This window comes from Neolamprologus brichardi, chromosome 11 (assembly GCF_056152115.1).
Source record: "Neolamprologus brichardi isolate AB-2024 chromosome 11, ASM5615211v1, whole genome shotgun sequence".
NCBI classification, from domain to species: Eukaryota; Metazoa; Chordata; class Actinopteri; order Cichliformes; family Cichlidae; genus Neolamprologus; species Neolamprologus brichardi.
In genome coordinates, this window is record NC_142114.1 from 6115001 (window position 1) to 6126604 (window position 11604).

The 11604-nt window shown below is 40.3% G+C and overlaps 2 protein-coding genes across 3 annotated transcripts in view; both read left to right on the forward strand.

Moving 5' to 3' along the window:
- Positions 1-171, forward strand: part of ice1 (KIAA0947-like (H. sapiens)) — a 12668-nt gene extending 12497 nt beyond the window's left edge. For both annotated transcript variants that reach the window (XM_006804393.2, XM_006804394.3), the window contains one exon: positions 1-171. This exon is cut by the window's left edge and continues 499 nt beyond it. The gene's annotated coding sequence lies outside the window, so the exon portion shown is untranslated.
- Positions 172-1012: 841 nt separating this feature from the next.
- Positions 1013-8781, forward strand: LOC102782185 (terminal nucleotidyltransferase 4B-like). The gene is made up of 12 exons (XM_006804392.2): positions 1013-1856; positions 1961-2084; positions 4458-4504; positions 5250-5370; positions 5446-5553; positions 5656-5784; positions 5951-6164; positions 6478-6604; positions 6718-6842; positions 6963-7147; positions 7351-7479; positions 7608-8781. The coding sequence occupies exons 1-12, from the start codon at positions 1162-1164 to the stop codon at positions 8106-8108; spliced, it is 2505 nt and encodes an 834-aa protein (XP_006804455.1). The 5' UTR covers positions 1013-1161; the 3' UTR covers positions 8109-8781.
- Positions 8782-11604: the final 2823 nt, after the last annotated feature.

The following is an 11604-nucleotide window of genomic DNA, read 5'->3' on the forward strand; positions in this document are numbered from 1 at the left end:
TATATGTGTGGTGTGCTGTGTATGTTTTTCTGCTGAAGTTTACAGTTGTAGCATCAATGTCTGTATTCATGAAAAATAGGATTGCCAAAGTAAATATGTTGTACAGTTAAAAGCTTGAGAGATTATTTAATTGTTTTGGGGGGGGCGGTTTTCAAATTAAAATGTCCGAATTTGGACCCAAATTGTGTTCATTTGCTGCAGTCTCTATTAACCTAGGTCTTCTCAGTGATGTGTGCATACTTCAAAGCTATTGGGAATGCTGCATACTATCTGATCAACCTGTTATTCTTATAAAAAAAATAGCTTGAACCTAAAAAAGTAAAACGTTCACAGTTTGATGAACAGTGAAGTTTATTTTGCAAGCGTCAGGACTCATTAAAATAGAGTAATACCCGAGGACTACCAAACCCCTACAACAATCATGTTTTATCTTACCCGGTGTTCAGATTTATCAAAAGTGGAAATTTTGTAAGAGCTGCCATTTCCGGGGCTGCCTATCAAAATAAAATCTACAATCGCTCGATAGCCACATTCATCATAACGTTCAAGCTCATACGAATTAGGACTTCTTCTTTTAACCTCCTTACAATTTGTTATGATAGGAGCAGATAATCTGAGAAGTTTTATAAATCAAAACTATTTTAGTCGTTGATAGTGGGAAATATTTTTAATAGAAACAAAAGCATGCTTTGTGCCAAATCTAAGAATAGCAACAACAAAAAGAACGCCACAACTGGAAATAATAATAATGATAATAATAAGTAGCTCGTATTATTTTCTTTCTTTTTTATTTACTTTTAGTGCGTCAAAATAAAATAATTAAATTTAGTTAAATTTCAAGGGACCAGCTTCCGTTCTGTGAGGCCTGTATATTGTTAGCTTTACCGCTCTCTCGGGGCTGAGGGGTGTGTTCAAAGATTTAAATCCCTCAGACATGCGTAGATGCTGAATGCTACGCCATATTGCTGTTTTACTAGGGTAGTGGAGTTAACGAAGCCGCTTGGAAAACCAAACCCGTTTCCGGACATGAAACCCTGAGAGGATAATAAGTGAATAAGCGCGGTAGGATTTATTAGTTTGCTTGACTGCAGTGTGTTTCATTTGTTACATTGCTTGCCATTTTAAGAAGAGAAGAGGGGTTCCCGTTAAACTCTGAGTCCAATGGATCCCAGGACCGCTTGGATCCAGCCGGAGCAGAAGGTACCTGCCAGTACCCTGTGGATGCACATTTGGGGAACCCCTCAGGAATTCGGAGCAGGCTCCGGTATCGACAGCCGCCTTCAACACCAACGTAACTTTGCAGCGCAGAGCGCAAACTCCACGGACTTACGCGGTGAGTATTGCAGAAATGTAGCACCGCCACCGATGGTAGTGTTGGGGAACCTGTCGAAGCGAGACGGCAGCGGGGAGAGGGGAAGTGTCCGGAGGAAGGGCTCGTTGTCGCCGTCCTCCTCCTCTCTGGACTCGGAGGCCGAGAGTTCCTCGCCCTCTGGCTCCTGCCTGCACATCGACAATTTGAGCGTTACAGAAGAGGCTAACCAGTTCTTGCACTACGGCAAGCAGGAGTTGAAGGAGAACAGTCTCCGACAGCAATACCCTCTAACCCCTTTTCACACTGTTCAGCAACACTGGCGCAGCATGCAACAATCTACCGACCACACCCCCCCTGGGATAAGAAATCAGCATGGGAACAAGCACCACTATCAGACACATTCATCCAGCCGCAGGAAGCACCTAAACAGGGCCAACACTTTCCACGGCATCAACCCCCTCCTGTGCTTCGACTCCAATGGACATCATCCAGACTCTAATTGTAGCCCGTGGAAAACCAGGCGCTACAGCCAGGGCATCAATGGGTAAGAAAAGGAGGGAGGGGGTATGGACAAACTTTTCTTTTATCCAAATGCAGTGTTTCACCATAGATGTGCATCTGGTTTACACTTGATTTCCGTCTTTTTAGTCTTCACGAAGAGATTATGGACTTCTTCAGCTTCATGTCACCAAAACCAGAAGAAGAGTCGATGAGAAGGGATGTAGTGAACAGAATAGAGGGGATTATCAAAGATTTGTGGCCCACAGTACAGGTGAGTCTCACCAGCATAGATGTTTAACTGTGCACACCTTTTGGACAGGTAACTCTGGTGTGGGGTGGGGGTTGGGATGCTCAGTTTTACATACTTTTGTTTTTGTGATGTGCTGCCAAACGTCTCATAAGCCAAGTATGTTGGCTTATGAGTATCAGAGTGCCTTCTTAAAGTTAAGCAAGAGACAAGCTGATGTTAGATTCTTGTTAAATTCAGGAGTACTCCTCCCTGCTTCCAGAGTAACACTGAACACGAGTCAGATATATTTGGAAAAAACTAACCTTTACTCCCAGTCTTTGTCTGGCATCCAAACGTTCGGACACATGCTAGAACAAAAAGGGATATTTCAACCGTAGGTACTTGTAAGCCTGAGGAAGTACAGCGATGACCCCAATCAAGCGTTTTTTACTGCCTTGGTCACAATAAAGGGCATCTTTTTGCCCTGCACTTAACTTTACGAGAATCCAATTTCTTTTTTCTTTGCTGTTGGTGTATGTGTGGTTTTTGTTTTTGTTTTGTTTTTATGGTTATAATTATGCAGCTTGTTTTTGTTTGTGATGCCCTGCATAAATCAGGCCTATGATTTTCATGGTTTCAGCAGTCATTACGTTTGGCACTTTACTACATTTGTGTGTCCTGCTTTATGCAGAAGGCAGTCAGCAGCATAGTTTACACTATATGTCCAAACAGACTTGGCCAGATGTAATCATTCATTCATATTGCCTGCATTCCCAAAGTAACATTAGTAAATTATTTTCCGTTGTATACTGCCAACAGAGTGCACTCTGTAACAAATGGCTCTTTTTTTGGGGGGGTGGGGGTTCACATTATAAACATTTTGAACTAATCCTGGCCCACAGAAATCCCACTGGGCCTCACTGTGAATTGGATTCTTTTCCTTTCTTTTCTCTGAAGATCATTCTGTGTTACTCCTCCTATCCCTGGTGGTGATTTTATTTTATTTTTTTCTTTTCTAGAAACCAGACATTTACAGAGGCAATAGTTTTATTGCACATCTTGACTAACACATAAAAATTAGTGTATTTTGCCCATACACTGTATGTAGAAAATGGAGATCAGGAGTTGGCACTAACAGTAGAAAGCCTGGTCAACAAGCTGGATACATAAACTGTGGATGCAGCACAGAGATACAGATATCTGCGAATCAGTGCTACGTAAAAGACTCAGAAATATTAGAATTCTGCTCAAGTAAGGCTGGAGTTAAACCTTCTTTGGTGTGCTGCCCCATATAGCAGTGCAGCTGGCTTGGTCTTTACTTTTTTTACTGAGTTTTATTGTTTTTACTAAGTCCAGAATTGACCATATTTGCAGAAGGGTAGAGCACAAAGTTGTCACCTAATGCTAGCGGCCTTGGATGGCAAGCTGTGTCCAGACTGTATTGTTGCACACTCAGAGACACCTGCTAAGTAGTGAATATTTATGTATCCAAATGGCTTAAAACTACACAAAAAGATTGCAAGGTCAAATTTAGTTTGCAAATCTTTTTTTTTTTTTTTTCCTTCCCAAAATCATAAATAACAGCTTGCTAAAGGGGAACTTCTGCTACTTCTGTCAGCAGTTAAATCATCCGTAAACACTAGTGACATAGTTCCATTGGCAGCCATACATGCTGGTGCCATGATGTTGCTTCCACCATGCTTGTCAGCTGATGTGTTATGCTTCAGTTTGCCCTTCTGCATACTTTTCTCTTCCAATCTTTCCGTACAAGTTAATCATGAATTCATTTTTCCTGAAGTGAGCAGCCTTTTTTTTTTCTCTTTAGATATTGTCTGGTCAAGTCTAATTTTGCCATGTTATCAAGTGTATAATTTGAGCCTTGTTCCATACCCTCTGTATTCATGAAGGTCTCTCTTGATTGTTGACCTTGTCAGTGATAGACTCCTCGAGAGGACTCAGATGTTGTGAAGTTGTTTTTTATCTTAAGCATCAAACTCTGTCATCCCCAGCCTGCGCTGGTCTTTCAGATTGTGTATTCCTCTTTTGAAGGACGTGCTTGACTGTTGATTCGGCCTCTTCTAAACTTTTTGCCATCTCTCCGATGTGTTGATTTTGGTTTGTCAGTTTAATGATGTTCACATTCAATGACTAGCTACCAATTAAGTTCAGCACTTGAAATAAATAAACTAAACAAAAATTACTTTTTTATTTTTAATAACCCACCGTGGTGGTGTATAAAGGGAAAAACAGCCAATTGTGCAAACATGTATGGCCTTAATTGTAACTACACTGAAGTCTTTATTTTATTTTATTTTTTTAAGGTTCCACATTGTCAGCTCAAAATCAAGGTCAAGCTAGCAAATACCTCAGATATGCTTATGGCTCTTGAAACCAGACCTATGTTGTCCTCTGCAGGTGGAGATATTTGGCAGCTTCAGCACTGGACTTTATCTTCCAACAAGGTAACATTTGTTGCATTACCGTTGACGTGCACTCTCACCTTACACGGGCTTCTTGTAAAATGTAAAATACGCTGCTTTTTAGGAAGTGGGAGCACCATTTTTTTGCCTGTATTAAAATGCCACACTGCATTCAGTGTTCATTCTGCTAGAATTTACACCGAACTAGATGCTGTTTATTATAGTTTTTTTGTATGCATTGTATTTCTCAAGGTCTTGTCCTGAGAGTTGAGTTACAGAGATGAAGACTGTTGAGGGGGAGTGACATTTCAGCAAATATGCAGGAGTTTAAAATATTCAGCAGCCTTATTTGGAAACATTGTATCGCATTAGCAAATGAAGTGGTTTTTGGAATGAATGCATACAGCATCTGTTTTGTGCAATTGTTGTTTTCATTGGATTCACATAATACTCGCTCAGCAATGAAAATTAAACTGCCTGAACAATTAAATATTGGTTATGAAATAAAACTGTCTTTCTAACATGTGTACACAAACCAACAGGCAGAGATCACTGCTGCTTTCTTTAATATTTGTACATATGTGCATATGTATGTTATGTAGTCAAAAGCCTTTTTGTTGAGCAGATAAGATTGAAGTGTTATGACTGGAACATGGTTACAGTAACTTCTTTTGTCTTGTTGTAGCTATCTTTTTTTTTTTTTTTTTTTTTACATTTGGTGTGTGTCTGAGAGACGTGTAAAGAAACCGTTTGAAATTATGTTGCTTTCATTCTGCTGCGCTCTTAGTGACATTGACCTGGTGGTGTTCGGAAAGTGGGACCGTCCCCCGCTGCAAGAACTGGAGCAAGCCTTGAAAAAACACAATGTGTCCGGCTCCCATCCCATCAAAGTCCTTGACAAAGCTACAGTAAGTCGAGAGAGAATCCTGGCTTTTTAATTTTGGCATTGCCAAATTGTGAACTAATTCCTGACATTTCCTTAGGTGCCAATCATCAAGCTTACAGACTGTGAAACACGGGTCAAAGTGGACATCAGCTTTAATGTGGAGACTGCAGTCAAAGCAGCACAGTTCATCAAAAGCTACCTTAAAGTAAGCCTTTAACGACGGACTTTTTTCCCTTTTTAAAAAAAATGAGTTTGTGTAAATGATCGTTTTGTTTTTCTGCTAATTTTTTTTTTTTTCTTCTTGTAGAAGTACCCCGTTCTGCCACCCTTAATCTTCGTTTTGAAGCAGTTCCTGTTGCAGAGAGAATTGAATGAAGTCTTCACTGGAGGCATTAGCTCATACAGTCTTATACTAATGGCCATCAGCTTCCTGCAGGTACACATTGATGCTCATCAGCAAAGTGATTAGTTCCAGAGTTGGTAATAACTACACTCTGGTTTATTTAAAATAAAAACATTTTGTAAAAGTTGACCAAAAAGTTGTTAAAATGTAAAGTGTTACACAGCAAAGGTAATAAGTTCTTTTATGTCCTGCTAATCAGCTACACCCTCGGATAGACACGAGCCGTCCCAACATTAACCTGGGCATCCTGCTGATTGAATTTTTTGCACTGTACGGCCGTGATTTCGACTACATTAAGACCGCCATCAGAGTGAAAAATGGAGGAGCCTACCTGTGCAAGGAGGAAATGCTCAAAGAAATGGGGAATGGAAACAGACCATCATTGCTCTGCATAGAAGATCCAGTCCAACCAGGTCAGACTAAAATAAAGAAAATGTTCAAATGTGTATAGAATTTGTACAAGACATGACTGCAAAAGCAAAAAAACACAGGTATTTATTGGCTGCTGGAAGGGCAATCCAAAGTGATGGGGAAATAAAAACGTTAAAGGGCTGCAGTATAATCACCTGTTGGTTCAGTAACAATAAAAGTTGTGCAGAGGAGGCAAATGATTGCTGCACATCCCAAAACATTTGATATATGAACGCCAAAATGTGTCATGCTGTTAGAGTCCGTCTTGTAATGCTCAACTAATCGAGTGTATGTGTGTGTCTGTGATCTTCACAGGCAACGACGTGGGCAGAAGTTCATATGGGGTTCTGCAAGTCAAGCAGGTTTTTGACTTTGCCTACATGGTACTAAACCATAGTGTTTCTCCACTTTCACGTGCATACCCTAACAAAGACTGTGACAGGTTTGTGCCAACCCACCCCCTCCTAATCATAAGGAAAGTGTAACCTTTCCTTATGAGTTTAATCTTTACAGTGTTTCTCTAAGTAGTCATATTTTACTTTCTCTATGTTGCAGTACTCTGGGAAGACTCATCAAAGTCAGCCAGGAGGTCCTGAAATACAGGGACTGGACAATCCAGAAGTGGGGTGCCAAGCAGTATGCCAAGCTGGGAAACCACAGAATGTTGTCTTCAACTTCTGGTTAGTGCCTGCTTTGCGTAACATGAACTGGAGTTCAGTTTCAATAACTGATGTTGCTGAAAAGAGGAAAATGTGTCAAATATACCCAATGCAGTTTAACCGTAATCTGTTTGGTCCTAGATGTTGAGGCATGTGAACAGGATCTGGCCAGGCTGATGCTGGGTGGGGATCAAAGAGACGCATCCTCCCCGCTCAGTGCCGACTCCCCGTCACCATCTCCAGTTTTCGTTAACAGCCCCCATCACCGTTTGTCCTCGTCCTCTGCTTGCTCGCTCTCCTCTTCTTCCTCTTCGGGAAGTGACATAGTAAGGGCAAATATTCTTTTCTTCATTTTACCAAATTATTTGACAACCACTTTGGCACACAAGGTGGCAATTCAAAATATGTAAAGATAAAGCACATAGACAAAGCAGCTATAATGTTCCATCACAACTTGATCATAGTCCAAATGTTTAAGGTTTTTCTCTTGTCAGTGTGGCTTTCTTAACTTGTATATGGACATTCCTAGGAATCTGAATCTCCTCACGGCACCAATACTACTGTCCAATTCCATCCCCTGACCTTCCAGTCAATGTTTCAGATGACTACTAACCTGAGGACTGCGCATCCAGCAGGCTTTATTCACACAGTGCATCAGGTCGGTCTGTTTCTTCATACTGACATTTATATTTCAAAAGGCAAAGTCCAATTTTTTTTTTTCAAATGCCCTTTAATGCTTTAAAAGAATCCCAAATTCAATCTTCTTTTTTCCCCACATTTTTTCAGATCCAGATGTCCCTCCCAGAAAACATAGCCATCCCCCCTCTCTCCGATTGCCGCTTCTACCACGAGACTCCTCCTTCCATCGGCGTTGTGCACCGTCAGTCGCCACAAGCCGCACCACAGCCCCCTCAAATCTCACAATACATGAACTCTACCAGCCCTCTCCTAAGTCCCCACCACCACCAACAACAACTTCACCACCCTCAGGTAGGAGGACTGCAGAGCCGCTCTTATGCCATGGGATCCAATTCCCACGGTTCACTGGAGCATCCCAAACTTGGCTTCAAGCACAATCAATGCAGTAACCTCCAAGGCCAAAGTCATGGCAACTTCAGTCCTCAGCGCAGATTTGTTCCCCAAGTTCATAACGCTACATCGGGTTTCAGGAACCAGCAGCAGTACGGCCGTAACGCCTGTCGACGCAAAAAGAAGGACAATCTTCCTGCCTTGAACCAAATCAGATCAAAGAATACACCTACAGTATTTGTCCCGACTGGTTTCTGAAGGCCTCTCTATAACCATCAAAGTGATCATGTGATGATACTTTTCTTTTTTTGAAATCTTGATACGGGAGACTGTCAAAAATGCACCTTATTGTGCTAGCATTCCCAAGTCAGTTCACTATGCCGCACACTTCTTGTCTGAAAACTGAATTTAAATCCATGACTGAACTCATTTTGTTACATCTGTCTGAAGTCAGAAGCCCCTCTCTCAATGTGACGCACACCAGCACAGACTTGATTGAGGATTTTCCCGACTTCACCTTCTCATCAGTGTTACTTCCTAGTTTATTGAGCAGCTCAAGTCAAGTAGAGTTTCCATGGAGCTTGGACCTTTTTGAACATCGTGTGCCATTTTACTGAACTGGTTCATCGAGCCTGGCATCTCTTGAACTTTTGACTCTTGTCGGGGCCCATCTCATCAGGTTCGGGGCTCATTTGATCTTGTGAATGCAACACCCTATTAGCTGAACTCTTTATGAAGAGCCCCTACAGCTAGGGCTATTACTACAACTTGTACTCTGGATCGAAGCACTACCTTTCTACCTATGCAGCTCAACGCTGACGGTGTTTTTGGTGTGACGGCACAAAAACGGACCTTATCGCAAGTGCTCAAACTGTGATGACTTGTTTGAATGTACGAAGTGTTTTGTGTGTGTGTGTTGGGCATCATCCATTGTCTGCTTCCTTTTTTTTTTTTTTTTTTTTTTTTTTTTTTTTTTTAAATTAAATTGGGTGGTTGTGTTTTAAAAACTGTTTTCCCCCTCACTAATGTCTCCTCCCCCCACACACATTAGCACGTCTGTGTTTTGTTCTGTACTGTAAACATTGCCACCTTATTTTATGTCTGTTGCATTTCTGTGCAATATTGACCAGTTTTTTAATTTATTCCACTTTTTTTTTTTTTTAAATGAGGGAGTTCTCGCCACTATAAGGTTGCTTTTTATTTTAGCCTACATTGATCTGTGCAATAGAAGGATTTGAGGGCCTAGGACTGTCTGTTTACAGCTTTCCAACACAAGAGGGAGCTAGGGTGTAATGTGAGAAATGTGCCAAAAATCCCATGATGCCAACACATAACTCATGTGTCATTTACCATTGATTTATGATCACTTGAAATTTTGCCAACTGTCCAAATATAGCTTTCCCCCCCCTCCCACCACTGGTTCTTATTTTAAACATATCACTTAATTTGGGGGTTTGTTTTTGCCTTCTTCATTAGTATTTCCTCTTGATAGGCTGTGTTGGGGAAATGCACCTTTTTAGCAGTGTTATATCTTGTTAGTTCAAGAAAAGTTGGTGCTATTTATTACCAGCAAAGTGCTTGTTTTCTTGCCTTATATCCTTTTTGATTCTGTTAAAGCAACAATGTAACTGCCTTTTCTAAATGACCAAATCTGCCCCTTCTCCATTACATAGTCAGAGCCTTTTGTGTTTTGTCAGTGGCAACAAAGCTGTTGGACTTTTATTTTTGCCATACAGCTTGCAGATGTAAGCTCTGAGAGCAGACTCCGATCGCAGTCAGTGATTGTTAGCATGAGCAGCATGTCCGTGAGGGTGTTTTTTTTTTTTTTTTTTTTTTTTTTTTTTTCTCCTTAAATTAATAAGAATTGTTGATTTGTGCAAGAGGGCCTCGTATTTCTTCCAGAGGTTTTCCTCTGCCATCTTTAAAGTCAGTATTTCAAAGACAGAGTTTCACAGCTAAAGTTTACATAGCGACTTGTGATATGACTTGTGCTTGGCAAGCCAGAGATTTATTGTTATGAGACTTTTAGCTGAGGTAAGAGTAAAAATCACTTAAAGTCTCGTGTTTCGAAAGTCAGATTATTGTAACATGCCATGTACCAAACTGATGGACACATGATGCTGTCAGCTTTTTTTCTCTTTTTTTTTTTTTTTTTTTTTTTGTCCCAGTGCAGCTTTTTAGCAATATGTTTAAACGATAATCTAGGTTGTTACATGAACCAAATCTCCCCCCAGCTCATTCCTTCCTGTACATTTAATGGCTGGTTGTATTGTGTAAACAACTGACTTTTTTTTTTTTTTTTTAAAATACAATTTTTCTATTTTTTTAATAAACATTTTAAAATTCCAAAAGTCATTTGTGTGAGAGAGAGAATTTGTGGACTATACTCAAAAAGTGACTGTGTCCAAGGAAACGCACTAATATAATTTTTCTCTCAATTGCTTTGATGCAATTTTTTCTGCAGAAGTTATTCTCACTACTCTTCATGCAGTTAAGGCATGAAGACAATCACCTGTGCAAAAGATACTACAACAATCAAAACTTTTTTCACAGTTTCAACATCATGTAAGTATATTGTAATCCCACAAAGTCTCTCATGGGGGCACTGCTGGATCATTTGCTTGGTGTAGCTGCTCCAGAGCCATTAGCTTTCAGATTGTCAGCAGGGAAACGGGAAGAAGGGGCTTCAATGAAGTGGTTCATCTAAAGGTTTAATCACTAGAGGGTTAGTGGCTGAAACTGTCATTTAATTTCAATTAAAGCAACGGAAAAGGGGGCAACGAGGATGCCCCCTTTTAGTCTTTCATTTAAAATGGCTGACTAAGACACTAGGAAATTAGACTTTAAATCTATGGCTTGTAATGATTACTTTGGCACAGCTACAGTTCATAATATTGTTAGAAGTTAGATCTATCAGGAACAAAGAACCATCTATTTATATATTTACTAGATTAGATCATGGGATCTGGCCTATGCACTGATGAGAAATTCAGCTGCCTTTGCACACACTGGTTGTTCACACAGTTTGTGCTGCTACATGGTTTGCCTAAAAGCATGTCCGCCCTTAGGGGAAACAGAAGGAGCCTCCGGTTAGCATTCACCTGCTGAGATCTGCATGCAGTAAAGGGGGCACTTGTGTTTATGTAATGCTCGCAAAGAGTGAATATCTTTCTCTAGATAAGAGCGCTTTTCAAAAAAATAAATAAATTTATACTACGTTAAAAATGAGAACTTTGCTGTGCTCAACATGTCAAGAAAATAGCTTTCCAGAGGGCATAAACAAGCCCTTTTCACGTATAAATCAGTACAATCTCATTGTGTGCTAACCAGTCAAACTGAAATGGCTAAAGAAGGTTCTTTAAAAGAGCTTCCTTTCGACCTCGACTGGAATTAAATATAGCTTATGCCTCCAGGCTGTCTGAAAGCACCATGACTCTAGTTTAAAATTTGGTGCCGATACATAGTATCGGGGTATAAGGGACATTTTGGTCCAGAGAACAATTATTACAATATTATTTTCGCTTGTAATGGTTGTTGGTCTGACTCATAAAATAACACCCAGGTAAAATATGGAGACATAAGTCATATATACATCAGATTTTTGCCATACACATTTTCAAATGATATAGCTGTTGTCTCCTCAATGCCACCCAATAGTGCTCAGGCCAGTTTTTTGTTTTTTGGGGGGTTTTAAGAAGTGTTAGAAGTGACATTGACAAGTCTTTTTTTCTATTTTTCTGCCAATTATTCTTCC

What these genes read in the sequence shown, in the direction of transcription:
- LOC102782185 (XM_006804392.2), top strand. Translation starts at nt 1,162, where the DNA reads ATGGATCCCAGGACCGCTTGGATCCAGCCGGAGCAGAAGGTACCTGCC. An exon ending in TCATCAAAAGCTACCTTAAA is followed by an intron (nt 5,554 to 5,655) that starts GTAAGCCTTTAA and finishes TTCTTCTTGTAG; the next exon opens with AAGTACCCCGTTCTGCCACC. An exon ending in CCTAACAAAGACTGTGACAG is followed by an intron (nt 6,605 to 6,717) that starts GTTTGTGCCAAC and finishes TCTATGTTGCAG; the next exon opens with TACTCTGGGAAGACTCATCA.